This window comes from Danio aesculapii, chromosome 14 (genome assembly GCF_903798145.1).
Source record: "Danio aesculapii chromosome 14, fDanAes4.1, whole genome shotgun sequence".
NCBI classification, from domain to species: domain Eukaryota; kingdom Metazoa; phylum Chordata; class Actinopteri; order Cypriniformes; family Danionidae; genus Danio; species Danio aesculapii.
In genome coordinates this window covers 15090638-15111901 of record NC_079448.1, presented here as the reverse complement: position 1 = coordinate 15111901, position 21264 = coordinate 15090638, and the positions used below count along the sequence as shown (strand labels likewise).

At 38.1% G+C, this 21264-nt stretch overlaps 1 protein-coding gene across 2 annotated transcripts in view; it reads left to right on the top strand.

Annotated features, from left to right (window-relative positions):
- The window catches only part of nlgn3a (neuroligin 3a), a 479471-nt gene that overhangs the window by 274918 nt on the left and 183289 nt on the right, over nucleotides 1-21264 (top strand). The window contains exons 2-3 of one of the 2 annotated variants that reach the window (XM_056472175.1): nucleotides 7113-7776; nucleotides 10153-10212. In XM_056472175.1, coding sequence (XP_056328150.1) covers nucleotides 7239-7776; nucleotides 10153-10212 — 598 coding nt within the window. In that variant the 5' untranslated portion in view covers nucleotides 7113-7238. The remainder of the gene's footprint in view (nucleotides 1-7112; nucleotides 7777-10152; nucleotides 10213-21264) is intronic. The other variant, XM_056472174.1, reaches the window with a different exon arrangement.

Here is a 21264-nt window from a genome sequence, read left to right as displayed (position 1 = left end):
CAAATTTGCTTAAACTAATCATTCTAAAGCGTATTTTACAAGCAAGGATTCTGACACAGCAACATGCTTTACAAAAGTTGCGTGTAAGGGGAAACATGTCTAACTTAATGACACATTTGAGGGCTCAAAAAGGCAAAAGTATGCCTATCTCGCGTGCTCTAGATGTCACGTGCAACCGCTCCCTCGTGCACTCGCTCCCTCTGCCTTCGCGGCACTTGCTCTGTGACGGTGTTGCGCACATCAGTTCCCCGCATTCGTCAGAAGTTGACGCCCAAATTGACACATGTAATTAAAAGATTAAACTTCAGTCATGTTCATGTTGTGAAACACTATCAAAATGTCCAATGTTGATGATATTAGACTTCTGTTTTCAATAGCGATTTTGTCACTTTTAATATAGGAAGTCCTTGGCTATGCAGAGACCATTATTAATTAGAAATCTAGTGTACATAGTTTTACGTTAGGAAATGCAGTCTTGAATTTACAAACAGTCGGCAAGTACCAAAGAACAGATGTAACACATTGATCAAATGTAGTTTTCAGTCAAGCTTATGTAAGTCATATTCAATTCGTTTAGTTTTGCCTTCATTCATTTTTGATTTCCGTTTTTAACACATTATTTATTTACAACACATTTTTAAACATAATAGTTTAACTAACTAATTTCTAATATCTCATTTATTATCTTCCCCATGGTGACAGTCAGTGCATAACATTTTAGTTATTTTGCAAGACAGTTGTATTCAAAGTCCCCTTAATTATTCTATAGTCTTTTATTTAGATTAAAGTGTAATTTAAAGACAGTTAGCTACGAAAGTTTAAATAATTAGTAAATTATTTTGTAACTGATTTTTATGTATATCAAAAATATACAGTAAATATTTCTTAAGGAGGCTAATAATACTGACCTCAATTTGTTTTTAATTTATTCACTTTTATTCACGAAATAAACAATAAGAAATAGGACTTATTATGACTCCAGAATAATTACTTTTTAGGAGACACTGTGAAAATTTTCAGAAACATTTTAAATGAATAGCAGGGCAAAATAAATTGACTTCAAATGAAGGCCTATCTGTTAAAGTAATTGAAGATTGTTAGAAATGTGTTATCGTAATTGTTAAAAATGTGTAGATTGTAATTGTTAGAAATGTGTTATCCTACACCAATACAAAGTTACTTGTAAAATAAATAAACAAGGAAGATTTTTTTTTGAGCTTAAGTTATTTATTTATCTTGTTTATGAAGACTGCAGAGTGATGCATGAAAAAAATGACTTCGAATAATTTTTTAGGTATTTTGTGACATAATATACATATATATATATACTGCTCACGCTCTTTTACCCTCCCAAGAATTAACATCAGCAGAAGGAACACATTAAACATTACATGCACTGTAAAAAAGATATGTTAATCTATTTAGTGATTAACAAGTGTTTTGGATTTATTTATGGTTGTAAATTGCATTATGGGATGTTGATCTGTGCTCTGATGACTTTTGATGTTGAAAATTCAACTCTACAGTTTAACAAAGTGACTTTTATTGACATTTTAGAAGTTTAAAATTGTAATGTATAAGAAACGATAAATAGAGAAACAAGTCTAAAATAGCATAAAATGTACTGGCAGTTTATTACAAGAATCTTGTAGCATATATATATATATATATATATATATATATATATATATACATACACACATATATACATACATATATATATATATATATACACATATATACATACAATTAAAGTCAGAATTATTAGCCCCCCTGAATTATTAGCCCCCGTTTATTTTTTTCTCCCAATTTCTGTTTAACGGAGAGATTTTTTCAACACATTCCTAAACATAATAGTTTTAATAACTAATTTCTAATAACTGATTTATTCTATCTTTGCCATGATGTCAGTAAATAATATTTGACTAGATATTTTTCAAGGCACTTCTATACAGCTTAAAGTGACATTTAAAGGCTTAACTAGGTTAATTAGGTTAACTAGGCAGGAAAGGGTAATTAGGCAAGTATTGTATAACGATGGTTTGTTCTGTCGACTATCGAAAAAAATATATAGCTTAAAGGGGCTAATAATTTTGACCTTAAAATGATTTTTAAAAAAATTAAAAACTGCTTTTATTCTAGCCAAAATAAAACAAATAAAAGTTTCTCCAGAAAAAAAAATATTATCAGACATACTGTGAAAATTTCCTGAATCTGTTAAACATCATTTTGGAAGTATAAAAAAAAGGGGAAAAAAATCAAAGGGGGGGGGGGCTAATAATTCTGACTTCAACTGTGTATATAAATGTGTTGAATACAAACAATAAGAACTGTGCATGATGAAAATGCTGGCAAAGAAGGTGCTGCTCTTCTCCACCTTAGTCCTCCTGTCACTCCTGGTTATATGCTGCTATTGCCTTGTTGTACATCTTTCTTCACTGTTTTTCCTACTTCAGTTTTGATAATGCCTGAAAAATGTGACATGATACAATTTATTTGCCCATAGTTTTGTTACAGGTTAAAGTTGGCAATGTCCTTAGAGCTCTTACAGTTGTGTTTCCACTAAAAGTGTTAAGAGTGAGCATATTTTATGCAGTATTATGTTTTGTCTGCTTACAATGAGCCTCAATACACTCATCCATAATGGTCATAATTCATCCTATCAGGGACAGAGATCATCTCAGCCTAGATACAGTTTGTATTAAGTAAGCAATAGCTTGTATTATTTTATACAACTGCATGTGCTTATGGAAGTACAATACAAATCATGTTAACCTGTATTTTCTATTAGAAATCTAGTTACCAATTTTGATTAATTGACTCTGAACTCTAACATTCACTTCACAAGAATTAATGACACACATATTATATGAGAAATATGTACACACAGAAACTCAACCATCTTCATGACAACCTATCAAAAAATAAAAGCTTGTGGTTGTTATCTAAAGCAGCACTAGAAGAATTCTGGTGCTACGGCTACCAGATCTGTTTCCTGCTTCATGAAATCACACAGACAACTTTGGGTGCGCGACCCAGAACCATAGACTTGCATAAGAATGCCTTTGAGTGGAGTGTGATCTGCTTTGTTGGTAGCAGGCAATTGCGTTTATCAACCACAAGAACATTTATCTTCTTGCATAAAAAAGTTGCATGGTGGCACTTTAAAATGTTACATGCTCAACAATTTTGTCTTAAATTAAATTGTCTTAAATTGTCTTAAAGTCTTCAATTCAATTCAATTCAATTCAATTCAATTCAATTCAATTTAATTCATTTTTATTTGTATAGTGCTTTTGCAATGTAGATTGTGTTAAAGCAGCTTCACATAGAAGATTATAGTGAAGTGTCAGTTCAGTTTCAGTTCAGAGTATAAGTTCAGTTTAGTTTAGATTAGTTCAGTTCAGTGTGTTTTAATATTCACTGATGAGAGTCCGAACACTGAAGAGTAATCCATTTATGCGCAGCTCTACAAGTCCCGAACTATGCAAGTCAATGGCGACAGTGGTGAGAAAAAAACTTCACCAATTGAAATTGATATTTCCTTTTTTTAAATTGATTTTTAAAAATTTATGACACATCTGTGAGAAGCTGACCTGGCAATCTGCAGGACATTGCATGCTAATCTAAAACACTAGTAAGCGAACAATAGAGTAAGCAGTATATTTATTTAATTTGAATAAAGTCTATTTAATTTATATAAAGTCCCTAATGTATATAAACCTGCATACTGTTGTACATATTGAGGTAAAACACAACCTGCCTTCTAAGACCAGCATATTAAAGTGTGAAAACTAACCTGCACTAGTCAACAGCTTCAGTGATCTGACTGCTCCACAGAGCATAGGACAGCATTGATCTGTATAGCTCAATGCAGATTAATGTTGCACTGTGATTTCTGAATAAGTCACGCTGTGCAGTTGAGAGCATGACAGCTTACTGTTGAATTGACGTTTGTTGCTCATTGCCTTCTGAAATAATCATATAAATAATAACAATAATAATAAAAATGCATACCAATCACCATGTGCAGGGGTGTAAATTTAGGGTGGACGGAGGGGATGTGTCCCCACCAATATCCTCCAACCATTGAAATGTTCCCCACCAATAAGTTAATCCACTTTTGCAAAATTGCGCTGTCAACATTAACCTAGACATGCAGAAAGGGTTCAATCAAGTTCGTTCCTCCCGCCCCCAAAACACATATGGGCATTTTGATTGGCTGTGCCTTTCCCTGCTATCATATGAGAGGCTGTGGCTGCGTTCAGATAAGCAACGCCAAATGCAGTGGATTGCTTTTTTTTCCCGTGCAAGAGTAAGGTGTGTTGGGTTCAGCAGTTGGGTGACACACACAAGCATGGCAGCAGCAAAAAGGTGGACAAAACGAAAGTGTAAGTCACATAAACGCAGGTTCGCTACTGAATAAGCCCATCACGATAATGCCATTAATGCTCGTGTTTTGCCCACCTTAAACGCACAGACTGTCGTTATAGCAGACTGATATAGGCTAGTCTGAGTATAATATGCCCTGAAAACCAACTGCAGAATAAACAGCTGAAGTAAATGGTTCTGCAGTTCTCCTAATCTCTAGCATGTCCAATTTCAGTTGAAACAGTTTGTCAAAAAATAAAATAAAAACAGTAAAAATACAGCCTGTGTACAGGCATAATACTGATATATGAGACGTGTTATATTTGCACTGAAATGAACAAAAGTCTTTATTAAACTCTCTCTTTATCAGTAAATAAACATTATTTTAACATTACACTATCAGGCCTGTAGCCAGCTTATTGAAAGCCAGCCTATTTGTTTTCTGAAAAACAACCTTTTTGCAGTTATTTGCCTGATTTCTATTTAATTATGAGGTATAAATATTGCATATTTTTATTAGTGACATTTTAAGAACTAATTTTTGCTGGATCAGCTTGTGGGATGGTTATCATAACCACACTTTCTGATGTACCAAAAATATTTCCAACCATTTTGCCAAATTGCTTACCACACTATTTGACTATTTTAAGTGTTTATTTACAACTGTGCATTTAAACTGTAAGTTTTGTATTACAATTTTATAAATAATGACATTTTGAATTTTGAATAAAAAATATGGAAAAGATTCTTATTTTTAAAATACAAATTTATTATCATCTATCATTTATTTATTTTTTTTTTAGAAATCTGTTAAAACTAGTTTTGAATTAAACACTGAAGTCTACAGGCAAATAACAAACTGGCCAGCACATTAAGTGTTCCTCAGTCAGAATTCAGCCATTAGAATAATCAGAATTTTTTTAAAAATAATAACAATCCAACTTTTAGGATTTCGAACCACCAGAACCTCTTTTGGCAACGGGCCTGAAACTTTATAAATTGTATGAAGAGCGGATTAATTATTAATATATTTTATTAGCAGTTAAATAAATAATAGCAGCATATATATATATATATACACACACACACACACACACACACACACACACACACACACACACACACACGTTTTATTCACCCGTCCCCACCAATGTCAAGTGCAAACCTATGCCCTTGACCATGTGATAATGGATTTAGTTTTAGCATCCAAAGTCACCAGCAGCAAGTTTATGGATGATAAGGTGGAGGATGAAGAACTTCCTGCCAGGCTTTGTGCAAATCAGACCAAGTTTGGATAGGAGCTGTGGAGTGATAAGTGCGCCTCCAGGAAGATTCATATTGTCTATGTCTGGTGGATGCTGCTCCACATATACATTATAAATCATTTACAGAGTCATTTTAGAATGCAATATCCACTACTAAATTCCAGCTTTTCTCCTTGTTATTATCCCAAGCCCTCTGAGGGATAGAGGTCTGAGGGTCTTAAGCTTTAAAAATTGAAAATTGATCAGTAGCTGAGCAGAGAAGAGTTTTTCTTCGTTGGAGAGGACCCTCCTCATCATTAGCATTTACAGTGTTAGCACAGGCACCCGCAAGGCACTTACAAAATATAAGCTTTCCAATGATGGGGATGGTGACCTGTGCCTGAGTAATATTATACTTAATACATTTTGTCAAATTGAGATAGAAAAGGTGCGATTTTCTACAAACGGTATGTTCTCTTAACTCATTGACTTTTTTTTTTTTTTGGATTTTGTACAAAAGAATATAATGAGTTTTGGGAATACAGGATTTGACATCAGTGGGGAGCATTTGCTATTTTAAAACCTCAATTATGCAAAATTAAATTGTTAGTAAGACATAAGTGAATAAGACATATTTGCTATTTTTTTATATAGAATATTATACTATTTAGTATAACCTAAATAATAACTAAATGGCAAAACTGGCGAAGCAGTGGCACAGTGGGTAGCAATGTCACCTCACAGCAAGAAGGTCACTGGTTTGAGCATTGGCTGGGTCAGTTTGCATATCTGTGTGGAGTTTGCATGTTCGCCTCGTGTTGGTGTGGGTTTCCTCCGGGTGCTCCGGTTTCCCCCACAAGTCCAAAGACATGTGAACAGGTGAATTGGGTGTGCTAAAAATTGACCGAAGTGTATGTGTGTGAATGAGTGTGTATGTGTGTGAATGAGTGTGTATGGATGTTCCCCATTGATGGGTTCCAGTTGGAAGGGCATCCACTGATTAAAACATATGTTGGATAAGTTTGTGGTTCATTCCACTGTGGCGACCCCAGATTAATAAAGGGACTAAGCCAAAAAGAAATTCAATAAATGGCAAAACGGTTGGTGGTTTCTTTGATTGAGAAAAGTGATTCAATTCATACTGTTCTGTCTTGCTATTGTGATACAGTAGCTGTGTTGTCAGTTGTTAAAATAGCATCTTTAACTTTATAATAGTCAATATAGTTATAGTTAGTGCATGTGTCTATGCATAGTTATGCAGACCTTTGGATGAATTGTGTGTGCACATACAAAAACACAAACACACTCAAATTTCCTTGAGTTTTATGATTAAGGATTTTTATAACGTACAGACTGTATATTTTCCCTACTCCTAAATCCAACAGTCACATGAAACAATGTGCATCCTTACATTTTCAAAATGTTTTTCTCATGGGAACCAAAAAAATGTCCAGCAAATTACAATGTGTCCTTTCTTTTCATGTTTTTATCCTGCAGGAGAGAGGATTGGATGAGAGTATTGGACAGTAACTAAGGATTGGTCTGGAAGGGAACGGAGCGCATGTGTATTTTTTCTTCAATGACAGGAGTAATCAAACTGTGTTTGAAGGTCTGAATGCAGACATGTGCTGGAGGATTTTCTCAGCATACATCGGTGTCCAGCAGCGGCAACAACGTCCAGTATCACAGACTATGTGGTTAGCAATGCGCAAAAAACGTCTCCTTTTGCACCACCAGGACTGCTGCAGTCGCAGAGCTTGCAACATTTCTCTGTGGATATTGGTCTTTTGTTGGTGTATGATGCTTGTCCGGGGGCAAGGCTACTACCCCACCGTCAACACACAGTATGGAAAATTACGAGGGGTGAGGGTTCCGCTGCCCAGTGAGATCCTGGGACCAGTGGACCAGTACTTGGGAGTCCCGTATGCCACCCCACCGGTGGGTGAAAAACGCTTCTTACCCCCTGAGCCACCCTCGTCTTGGTCAGGGATCAAGAATGCCACTCATTTTGCACCAGTGTGCCCACAAAACATTCACAATGCTGTTCCGGAAATCATGATGCCAATCTGGTTCACATTTAACTTGGATATAGTTGCAACTTACATACAGGATCAAAATGAGGATTGTTTGTATCTAAACATCTATGTTCCAACAGAAGATGGTGAGTGTGTCGGGTATAACAAAGAAAAGATAGTGTCTCACTATTACATTCTGTCACTTCCTGTGTTGTGTTTGAAGCATGAGTTGTCGTCTGGCGCATGCTGTGTCTGTGCACATCATTTCCATTCCTCATCTTGACTTGATCTGCCATGAAGTCTTTCCATCAACTCTTCCCTTCCATGCCACTGTTATGAGTTCCTCTTTTGTGTTGTTCAAGAGAGCAAACCAAAAAGATAGAAAGAAAGTCAGAATAAAGCAATCAGTGAGCAAGTACTATTTTTTTAATGTAAGAGCTCAGATTCTAATCTGACATAAAGTTTGGATGTAATGATCTTGGTGCACCTCCCTCTCCTCACTGTCTTAACTGTTCTGGGGATTAGTTATCCGAGATTAGCTTGCTTGATTCCAGAATGAGCCTTTTGTAGAGTTGTTCAAATGTTCTGGAACACAAGAGGCCTGTGGCATCAGTCCTAACCATGTAAGACCCTTTACTGTCCCAGTTTCTTCTGTTAAAGTTCAAATCCTTTCTTGTGGAACTTAAGATCTTTAGGCAAATTTGGTGATCACATTTGCATTCACAAATACCACCCCAGCGTAAGAATTTAAAACAACTAGCTCTGTTCCAAAATCATGTAAGCTGCCTTCTTAGGATATCTGCTGTACATGTTAGAGAAAGCTCTGATGGGGGCAGATAGGAATGTGCAATCTTCATTAGCAGAAGGAAATACTTTAATAAATATGGATTTTTTATTGGTTTAAAATGTCTTTTTAGATTTTCACATCAGTTAAAATATGTTAGAAAATATATTTTCATTTACTCAAAAGAATATTTCATGCTTGGCCTGCTTAGATCCATTTTATTGTTAATAATACTTTTGTGCCAAGTGAATGAAAACTCTTAAAATACAGTGGAACTCACATGAAACATATAAAATACTCATTAAATTATTTAATTAAGTTTACATTAGCAAGACCGTCTACATCTGAGATCAGATATGTCCCTATTATAATAAGTGACGAATGTTGAATTATGTACAAATAAACAACATTCAAGGGCAGCACAGTGGCCCTGTGGGTAGCACAATTACCCCACAGCAAGAAGGTTGCTGGTTCAAGCCCCATCTGGGTCAGTTGGCATTTTTGTGTGGAGTTTGCATGTTCTCCCCATGTTTATGTGGTGATCCGGTTTCCCCCACAGGTCAAAAAACATGTGGTAAAGGTGAATTGGGTAAGCTAAATTGCCCGTAGTGTGTGAATGAGTGTTTTTGAATGTTTCCCAGTGTTGGGTTGCTGGAAGGACATCCGCTGCGTAAAACATATGCTGGATAAGTTGACGGTTCATTCCGCGGTGGTGACCCCGGACTAAGCCGAAAAGAAAATGGATGAATGCATGAATAAACAACATTCATTAAACAGGTGTAAAGAACGAGCTTACCAATTAGTTCTACTGAAATTGTAAAGTGCACATTCAGTTGGAAGCAACTGTATGTTGCAACATTATGAAGCAACAGTATGTTACAGTTGCTAAACGATGAATGTAGTTTTTTTTTCTGGATTGCATTTATATTATTTAGAACATACTTTTTTTTAATTGTTGTTAAAAAGTCATTTCAAAGTCATTTGCTCAGAAAAAAAGCACACACTAAGAGAGAACAGGATTTCATATGCTTTCATATTACACATAAATATGATAAATATGTACTGTAGATTGTAGAATATTTCATTGAATACTGAGTTTTCTTGCTGTTTTCAATGACATTCATCTAGCTTTGTCCTTTATTTTATCAGTGAGTTGCATGTAATGCATTCTGTGACTGCCTTCGCTTTGAAAGACAAATGCAGTACACCATATTAGACAAAAATTACGTATCTATAAAGCAAGCATAATATTTTTGCCTACTTTGCAGCAGGTCTCTGATATATACAGTACATTTCTGTCTAGTTATAGAACTGTTTTGGAACAGAGCTATTTTGTAATTTAAAGCTAGCAATGAAAAAAAAATATCATAAAACCAATATTGACTTTTGTATAACTCATTCCCAAAGTATATTTGGCATAATGTACAACAGCCCGTGCATTTGTCTGTAAATCCGGGGTGTCAGCGGTGATGGGATTGCGATCAGTTTCTTTTATGCTTGTAAAGGGTCTTATGTAGCAGTGCATGTGAACTTAGGCTTCCTGTGTTCCAGGGTGCAGCAAACAATTCCACATATTTTGGAATAATATCTGCCCAAATAAAAAAGCTCCCCAGCTAATTTTCTGGACAGGGTCTTTTGGTTGTTATTGTGGGGAGGGGGAGTGACTTTGTTGCATGTTTTCCTCAAACGTTTCTTCCAGAGCCTTCTGTTATTTTGTAGTCTTTTATTCATTTTACAGTCAAAAGAATATCCAAGGAATGTGCCAGAAAACCCAACAAGAAAATATGTAGAAAAGGAGGTATGTAAGCAAGCCAACATTGGAGTGAAATACAGAGAAGAGAGCGACTGGTACGTCCTCTCTCTTGTCTACGGGAAATCTCCATCAACCACAGTGTCATGTTTGCTGAGCAACAACAACAACAACAACAACAACATAAAAATATAAAACTCTATATAGCTGTCACTTTTTGTTTTAAATTATGTATTTATTTATTTATTATATATTTTTATTTTTATTTAATGTGTGCTATATGTGGGCAACTGGTAATACTGGATTTCTGTGAGCTTCATTCACATGAAACAGTATGCCATTTTTGTTGTAATTTCTTTAAAATATACATGTATACATACAACTGAAAAACTATTTTGTTGCTTGATTTAAAATATTTTGATTTATATATTTTGCAGTAGTAGCGAGACTGAGAGAAATTAAACCCAAAAGAAGCCATCTTCAAGAAACCTATACTTGCAAAGATACCTGAAAAGCTATGTGCAAGTGTACACAGGACAAAAGCGGCTTTAAACACAAAAGATAGTCACAACACACATTGATTTCATTTAGTAAATAAAAGTTAATTGATAACGAATATTTTTCATGACATTTTTTCATGAAACTTCATTTTACAGTATTTTTACATAAGTACCTAGAACTTAGAAATGTGTCTTGGAGATGTTGGCACAGATCTTTTGGATTTAGTCTGTTTCAGTTTGTTGTGTTTCTTCATGTGTTTTAGACCAGATCAGATCTCTGTGTGGAGCACTGGCTGAAAATCTTAGTTGATTATTAGGGCTAATGGTTAAATGAATCTGTGTAAATGTAAACTGTTATTTCCTAGTGACTACTGCAAAACAGAAATGATTGACTTATAACAATTTTAACTTGTGAAAATACAAGTGTTCTAATAATTTTGCCACCATTGTGTACACACATATAGCCAACATTTTGTGCTTGGCAAGGTCATGGTACTATATGTATTTATTTATTTTATTTATTTATTTGAGTAGGGTGCAATATGAAAAAAATATTGATAGAAATATACACCTTTCCAAAACAACTCTAGATACTCTAGACAATATGACAGTAATAAATTCAGAGATAATAAGAATAATTCATGTTGCTCGTAATGTGATGTAATGGGAACAGACAACACGATACAATTTCCTAACGATTTCCAAGATTCTGATCACATTCTCACTTCTAAGTTCCACATATGAACACCTGGTCATGACCCCTTGCCCTCTTTTTATTGGACATGGTACCGATTTAATGTAATTTTGATGTTCAGTATAATTCATTCAGCGAGTAACATTTAATGTAACTTTGTCATCATGATGTAATTACAAATTAGGGCACAATTTTGCCATTATGTCATACTTGCCATATGTCATATTTTACTATCAAAAAGTTGTGCAACATCTAAACCCATATAGATGACAAATAGCCAGCCTCAGATGATAATGAAATTTTGAAAGTCATGCACTGATGTTGGATGAGAAGACCTGGCTTGCAGTCACCATTCTAATTCATCCCAAATAATTCTATCAGGTTAGGTCAGGACTCTGTGTTGGCCAGTCAAGTTTCTCCACATCAAACTTACTCATCCATGTCTATATGGGCCTTGATTTGTGCATAGACATGTTGCAACAATGAAGTGCCATCCCTAAACTTAGCATGAAATTTTGCAAATGTCTTGGTATGCTAAAGCATTAAAAGTTCCTTTTACTGGAACTAAGCCCTAAGCCAAGCACAACTCCTGAAAAACAACCCCACACTATAATCCCTCCTCCACTAAACTTGTACATTTGGCACAGTGCAGTCAGGAAAGTATGCAAACTTCAGTTCCAGAGTCATCCATTGGATTGCCAGATACATCTTTACTGCTTGAGGGTACAGTGGTGCTTTGCTTTACACCACTGCATCAGATGCTTTGGAAGCAGTTGCTTGCCCATGATTAAAACCTTGGTAAACCTCATAGCTTGATATGGACCTGATTACAGTTAAAAGAGCCAGTCCAGCCCCACAACTGCCAAAAATAGTGACCTAGCAAACTAAAGCAGCTGAGTAGGTGAAGAAATAGCAGGGAAAAAATAGAAACTGCCAGACATCTTCACTCAAAAGGCTTTTTTTGTTCCAAACACACAAGAGATGTGGTGCACGTGTGTAAGTTTGCCACTTGGGCAGACTCCCGTTTACTTGTGTGTACATCAGTTATCATCGTACAGTAGCAATTCACGTCATTTGCCAGCATCTGTGGTCACTCAGTTCTTTTTTATAATAGATTTGCTGTCATAAGCATGGTTCAATATCACTGATGAAATTGAGCCATTTTATGTATTGATATTTGTTATCCAAATACCAGATTTTTTAGATTCTTAGTGGTCTTAGGGTAGTTTTGTCTGACTTGATTACCCATTACTATTGACTAAACAAATCAATAAAACTTGACTTAGTGTATAAACAAACAGCTCCATCAGCAAGCAATCACTTTATTGGGGTGCTACGATCCCCACACATACCACAGTGTGAGCATCTTGTACTGGTCTCACTAGCACCTCTTCCAGCATCAACCCTAGTTTTTTCAAGTTGTCTTTCATCTAGTTACTAACCAGGCACACTCCTGCTTAGTTTCAGTTGGTGACCATAGGTGCAGACTAAATCAGTGGCAGTGGCAGGCGCACGCAAATAAATACACAGATTCCAGGCCTGCTCCTCTCTCGTCTTCATATGCTGGTTCTGACCAGCAAAAGATCAGCAAGAATCATCAGCATGGGAAGAGCAAGAACAAGTAGGAGAATAGCCATAACCAGCATGGTACAAGCAAGAATCAGCATGAGACCAGCAAGAACCAGCAAAGGACCAAGATAAACCTGGATTAAAACATACCTTAAACATATATGCTATTTTGTTCAACAGGGGCAGGTGTAGCACCCAGGTGACACTTATCAGTGCTTGTGTCACTGGCCTCACTCTCTTACCAATGCTCTTGCCGACGTCTCCATGACACTAGGGGTGCCCCAGAACTGTGCTTACATCCATCCTCCTTTTGGGAAGGGGAACTAAAGGGGTTTAGTTCTCAAAAATGCTGCCACTTGGTGTTCAATCAGCTGAGAGATCTTTGTCAGCGGTGCCCCTTTTGTGCTGGGAGCCCCACAGAGGTATCTATCCACCTGACCGCCTTCAGAATAATAGCTTCAGCTTTTCCAGCTGGTGGTATGCTACTGTCTTCTGCTTTGCTCTCTTCTCAGTGGATGGTAGCAGGCTTCGGCTCCTGGAAGATAGCGGTGACTTCCTCAGCTATTTCTCCTGCTCCACGCCATAGAGGCAGACATACAACTGGCCAACAGGGCAAATTTACCACCCCTTCCTAAATGATAGATACCCCAGCACCTTGTGCCTGACATGTTTCTCCCCGACTATAGATACCTCCCAGTCACTCGGTTGCATCAATAGCACTGCTCTTTGCCCTCCCAGCAGCAAGGATATCTAGACAGTGTGTACCTCCTTCTCCTGAGTTTCAGCACCACTGCAATAAATATAATGGCTTCTTAACCACTGGAAGGCAGATTACCAAGAAACCTTTCACATGTTTAATTGTTTAATGAAGATTAATTAAAACATACTGCCACACACACATAAACAACAGTCTCAGATCGTAAGTCCTCTCTCATTTCCTTCTGTCATTACATTTAATTTTATCCTTCTGGAACACTTTGTGGGGCTCAAGACTGGTGTGGCACCCAGGGGATGCTCATCAGGATTCATGCCATCAGCCTTGCTCTGTTCCTATGGCTCTCTGCTATGGACACCTTCTCTTTGTGACACTTCATTTTAAAATGTCTGTGCCCATAGAGTCTGGGTGTTGACACCTACTATTGAAATCAAAGAATTACCCTGTCCAATACGAAGAGTATGCCTTGCATTAAAAAAGTGACTCCAAAAGCATCCTAAGCACCAGTGTGTAATGAAGTGAGAATGTGTAGATATTTTATATACATAATGCTGATACTTCTGTTGTAATAGACAGTGCATTCGGATTTATGTGCATCGTGCCACTAATGTCATAATTCAGTGCATCAGATAATAAAATTTGAGGCATTCGCTAATGACTATGTGTCAGAACATATGATATGATATAATGAGTGATTGCAAGTGCCCATAAAGTCACAGTATAGAGTCTGCGTTAACAGCAACCTCTGCACCAATGTCAAAATCAGTGCACTATGAAAAAAAAGTGCAGTCGGGATATGGTTACAATAAATGTGGTATTCCTTTAGATTTGTATAATTGCTAATTTATATAATAGGTAATTTATAATAATAATATAGGTAATTTATATAACAGGCATTTTATATTATATTATATTTTATTATATTTTATATAATAGATTATCTCTTTAAGCTAACCCACAGACAAAAAAGCAGGAGGCCATTTTAGTTCATCAAACCTTTACACATTAAACTAAAATAATTTAACTTAATTTCTTAATAAAAAAGGTTATCAGTTCTGAGCTTCATATTACGTGAAGTGCACCAAAACAGCTTTAAGCTTCACCCACTTCCATGAAGTGCAAAAAATGATATAACACGGAACACTTTACTTGAAGGGAGCATTCATTAGACTGTCATTAGACCTTTATAATCATGACAAAACGCATAATTAAGTGTCATTATGTTCAATATGTTATTTTAAATAAGAAGGTAACATTGTTTACCTTTATATTTAACATTCTTTGTTATAATAACTTATATGTGACTTATTGCATAACAAAATGCATCAAAACCTGTCTTTGTATTTGTCATGACAACTTGACAAACTCAGGACAAACCCATTTTAGTAATCCTACAAAATACCTAAACCAAACTACTACTATAAATTATGAACTATCAATTAGCAGCAAATTTGTGCTTTATTAAGCTAATAGATTTAGTTAATGATTTGTTAATAGTGATAATTAGGCCTTAAAATAAGGTGTGACCAAAACCTTACTCTTTGTGGTGACACTACTACGTCTAAAAGAATGAACAGCACTCAAAGAATCAACAGCACTTTGCTAATTTCACTATTAATAGAATTCCTATTATTATTATTATTATTATTATTAGCAGTAGTAGTAGTATTTTATTTAGATTTTTAAATCTTTTTATTGTCAGTGATATTGTCATGTCACAAATTCTATCTCTCGGGTTTCTGGGGTGGCTAATATGATGCTGTAATTTTAGGAAAATTTCAGTTATTCAGTTATTAGAAAAAATACTGTTCTACGTTACAGCAAATTTTATTAAATGCACACTTTAAGCAGAACACTACAACCTCATTCAACCAATATGCATTTTTAAAGAAAACAATCTGGTTATGAACGCAACCCACATGTATCAGAGACATTTTGGGAGATGCTAGACAACCCACATGTGTCAGAGACATTTTGGGAGATGCTAGACAACCAATCATTGTAAAGAGTAAGAAAATGCGCCAATAAATGCCTATGAGTTGGCAGAGCACAGCTCCGCAGGAGAGCGTGCTTCAGACTTTAGCTGCTGAAGAGCCTAAACCTCAGCTTTCATTTGCAGACCCGGCTGCTGTGGCAAAGGTGGCACACATCTTCGTTTCCTTCTTTGGGGAATGTGTGTTACATTCATAACCAGAATGGTAACCTTTGTAACCTTCAGAGGGTACTTAAATGTGTATCAGAGACACTTTGGGAGATTGTAAGCAAAAAAAATGCACAGCAGCTAAGCCCGTCGTGCCCCTGATGCGGGCGCTACCTTCAAACGTCCCCAGGCCCTTTAATTACCAGAATATTGGAATACTTTACCATTTTAGGGGTTGCAATTATTTCTTTGTACCAAGCTAATGTAGACTAGGGATTTTTAGAAAACAATATGCTGGGGAAGCATACCAGTCCCAAAGGGGAAGAACGCTGTGGAGGCCACCTGCTACCCAAATGGTGAGACCTGGTCACAATATGGACATATGAGTTAGCCCTAACCAGGGGGAGTGCTGCAAATGATAAGCTGGTTAGCAGGTAGAGAAGACATAGGTTCGTCTGAGAAGTCCACTCTGTGGCTAGAAGACACATATGGGATCACCAAAGGGGATTGCGCATAGATGGCACCAATCCTTCATGCGGGCAGACCAACCTGGCATACCAACATCGTGCTGAGCCAGGTACCAATGATGGCCTCCTCCACTAAGTCGGGTGCTGGAAGTCTCAGTTGAACTCCTTAGGGTCTGCCAGATGGGGAACTCGCTAACAAAGCAGAAGAGCATACGCATCTCTGTGTAAGGGAAAAAAGGCACAGCAAGCGTTTTTGAACACCGAGCTTAGTTTCATCTCGATTGGCTGGTGTTACCCAGTAATTGTGAGGAAACCGGTTCCACCCAAAGATGATAAAATCTTGTGAATGTATTAGGTGCCACCCAGTCAACAGCTCTACAGATGTCTGCTAAAGAGGTGTCGCATGCTAACACCCAAGAGGAGGCAACACTCCTTGCTAAGTGCGCTCTCACTGCTCGCCCTGGCCTTGGTAAGTAAGGGCAATGGCATCAACTATCCAGTGGGCCAACCTCTGTTTTGATACAGCACCTACTTTTCTGCTGACCACAATAACAGTCAAAGAGTTGCACAGATCTCATGTTCTGAGTGCGGTTTATATAAAACACAGAGCACAAATGGGGACAGAAGTGAAAGGGCTAAATCTGCCTCCTCCATGTGCAGCGCTTGCAGGTTCACCAACTGATATGTAAAGGGGGTGCTGGGAACCTTGGGCATGTAGAAAGGTAATGTGAGAGTAGGCCGGACTGAATTCCAGGAACAATTCGCTGATTATAAACACCTCCAGATCCCCAACCCTCTTGATCTATGCCAAAGCAACCAGCAGAGCTGTTTTCATTGACAGAATTTTTAGGGTTACTGAGACGAGAGGCTCGAACAGATCTCACTTTAGACTTGCTAGGACTACAGAGAGATCTCTAGAGGTCAGGATGGATTTAATCAGCACATGCCTCTAAGTGATTGGATGATTAGGTTATGTCGCTGCGCTGCCGTCCACTAGTAGATCACCAAGTCTTCCATGCTCTGTCTAAGGACCACCTCTAAAGAGGTTCCAGAGATCTAGGCGCGGGTGCCAGAGGGTGCCACGTCCCTGGGAAAGGAGGTTCTTCTTCTGGGAAATAAGCCAGGAATGGGCCATCATGAGGAGAGTTGGGAAACTTAGGTTTGGTTAGGCCAGATAGTGGCACAACCAACAAAACCTGATCCTCGTCCTTCCGTACTTCACATTAATCTGTGCGAGCAAGCTCACTGGGGGCCAGCGCATCCCTGCTGAGGGGGGCCTCAGACAGAAAAATATAACAACTGGCAATGGGCATTTTTGTGGGAAGCAACCAGGTTGACCTGAGCTTCCCCAAAGTGCTCCCATATCAGCAGCACCACTGAGCGAGAAACACTGAAAACAGCTCTGGGCAATTGATATGTCAATGCAACCGGGGCCCGGTCCACAAACCCGCAGCTGCATGCTCATTGCACACGGCCCCCCAGACCAAGCTGGAGCATCCGTCATGACAACCACATGACTGGACACTTGCTCTATGGGTACTGAGGAATGAGGTTGCAATGACACAGTGTGGTAGTGGTCACCCAGTACATGCCTGCGCACCATTCCCATCTGGGGGCCCGATCGTGAGCACAAGAGAAAAACCTTCACCAAGAGCACAGCAATCTCCTTCAGCAAGACAGGGGCTCGACCATTGTGAAATACACGCCCGTGAACTTCGGAGACAGATTGTCAAACTGAATTGCATAGCCGATTCTGATTTTCTGAATGAGCCGCTGCGACAGGCTGGGCAACAATAACCAGGCTGGCATCATTGGTGCAATTGATGATGCACCAGCGGTGGGGCAGCATGGAATGGGAATTTCACTCCGGGAAGCAGTGCGTCCCGAATAAGAGCAGAAAATAATTTCTTACCTTTCTTCCTGGATCCTGCGATGAGGCTGAAGAAGTGAGAGAAAGGAGTCTGTGCTCTGGCACTCTCGGAGCCTGTGGCGAAGTGCCTCTGCGCTGCGAGATGTAAGGTGGCGTGTCCTAGACTGGTAATGCTCAGGCTTGCGCACCTGGTGAAAGGGAAATCAGCTCTTTTATTGAAAATCTGGTCGCCGCCCTCCCCAGGGTACAAGCGGCCAACTTTGTGGTCATGAGAGCATAGTCGGTTGCCATGAAAAGCTGATGCAACCCTTGTACAGCTTGGCCAACACCTGAATTTGGTATTAATAGTAGGTTGCCATAGCTTGCAAAGTGGAGGTGGCCTTGCCCACAACAGTGTAGGCTCTAGCCGTGAGAGACTCAGACAACCTACATGCCTTGGACTGGAGCTTCGGCTGACCCCTTCAGATAGTGTGCAATAGTGTGCTCCACCTGACAGATAGCTTCATAACCCCTGGCCACGTCAAGAGTGGTGAGGGCCGAAGTGCACAAGGACTGAGCAGAGAAAAGTGGCCTCCATGCCTGTGTGAGCTCACTGTGCACCTCTGGCTTAGAGTGTTTGGACCTCCTGTTAGCCCCCTTGTAGCACCCATCTAGTCGCTCTGGAGGTGGAACTGGGGGACAAGCCATCTTCAGCTCCATCACTGAAGCAACTCGAGATAGCACAGCCAGCATGTTCAATTCCATGTCCGAGAAGGTGACGGATAAGGCCTGCCTGAGTGCTACCCAACTTGCAGGGAGGAGCAGGGGTGGCACTGCCTTTTGCAAGAGCAAGCTGCACAACAGACATTCCCTTGCAGTGAGGACATGAGCTGTCTGTGAACACTGCATTCATGTGCTGGACCCCCAAACATGTGATGCAGTACTCCTGACGTCAGCTGGGGAGAGAAAACCACCACACCCAGAAACGCATGGTTGAATTGACATTTTTAAAAACATGCACTGCTCGACCATGTTGCTCTTTTAGGGAAATCTGATCTTTATTAAAAACTGCTCTTTTAGGTACCCAGTGAAATACCCAAGGGACAAGATATTGACCCAGCTTGACTGCTGATGTTTGCGTTGTCGCCTGGACTGGATGCAAGTTTGCTGCTTTCTCTCTGGAAGACAGCCTCGCGAATATGTTGCTCTCTTCAGTCACACATGGGGCTCTGAAGCGAAAGTCTGAAGCACGCTCTCTCAGGTGCCAGTTACTGTATATACCCTACTAATGATTGTGTCTATCTTTAATAATGAAATTAGCTCACAAATATCTAGTTTTGTGTCACAGCTGGAATAAATAAATAATATTGATAATGGCAAAGCAAACAACCTTTAAAGGTGCATCGACAGCCATGTTTTGTTTGTTTTATCCTATGACAAGTGAAAGCATTTCATTTTAATGATGTAGAAATTCATCCAAAATATACAGTCTGCCATTATTTATTTATCCTGAAAGCAAAATGTTTCAAAAACTGGAGAGGTTATTAAAATAAAGTGAGTTACATTCAGCTGACCTATCTGTCACCATGTCAAAACCAACATATTCACTGGAGTCTTCACATGATTTTACACGAATGAATCCAAACTTCATTTGAAAGGAGTAAAACTCTTTTTTTTATTTAGTGGCTAATGTCATTTGTACAATTTAGTACAATTTGCTTATTTTCCAATGACGTTGGGGTTAGGGTGGGGTTTGGTGCCACACCTGCTTTTAAAAATCATACATTTTTGTACAACTGAACTAGCCACTAAACTGACAAAATGTAAAATAGTTTAAAGTTCAGGGTCTAAAACCTTACAAAAGCAGGATAATAACATGTATTATCTGTCCCATTTGGGTGTTGAAAAAAGAATGGCATTGTGATTTGCAGCAAGTCACGCCAGAATGTTCCCTGGAAAGCTTAGAGAATCAAAGATTTGACACAGGCACCACAAATTACACACTACAGTCTCAGTCTCCTGTGATCTTGTTATGAGAAATGTAAATAACAGCTAAGCATCAAAACCAATGTCTTTACACAGCAGCAGCTGCTGCTACTGAACTATTAACAAATAGCATTCAGAGAAAAACTAGGGCTTGGAACAAATTTGCAGTGAGTTTGCGCTGTCGGTTAAATGATCTATTCTATGTGGTGTGAGGGAAATTCTTAAGGGAACAGCCCCTCCCTGGAGGAGCTGTCTGTCTGTATATGGGTCAGGAACAAGACGAGCTAGCATTTGCTCATTTAATTCATTTCTATTTGTGTAATGTACTAACATTGCTTGAATCTACAAATAATTTTATTTGAATGCTGTATTTCTATTAAATAGACTAGTTGGTGATTGTATTATGATTCCCAGAAGGCATTTTTATAATGATGTGTTAACTTTATAAATTATGTGTTGATTACCTAATAGCATGTAATATATTAACAGCTGAAGTTTTGAACTTGGCAAATAGACATTAAAAATGTGTATTACTAAGCCTATTCTAAACTTTGATTAGGGTTTTAGTTTTTAGAGTGCAACGTTCATAATCACACCAAAAAATAAACCATTAGTCTCAACATGCAGCAACATGAAGTTTTATGTAAATTCTGACAAATTTGCATAACATGAAATCATCAGCAAGGGTTGCCAGGCAACAATATGCTTGTGCCGTAAGAACCTGTTGATGGTCTTTCCACTCTGTCGAGCTGTTTCAATCCAATTTTCCCTAGGGATTCACAAAAGAAAATTTTATCAAGACATTATGTTAGGTGGAAAAGCTGAAAATGTGACAGTGAATTGAGGTAAACACACTAAAGATATTATAGTGAATGAATGCTTTAAAATGTATGTAATTGTTCCCCTGAAAAACATTAACACACATTTTGATCCACTATACCTGAAGGCTGGTTTTCACGTTTTAAGGTAAACAAAAAAGCAACAGTAACCAACAAAACAATAATGCCTGACTTGTTTAAAACCATAAACTAATCCTACAAAATTGATCTGATGGCATTATGCAATTGCCTTTTCACGCTTTTTCTTTTCTTTTGATATTGATTTTTCCTGACAAAGATTTTTGCAGTTTGTGGAAAGAATCAGAAGTGCCTACTGTATATAAAAGTTGGGAACATTGAAA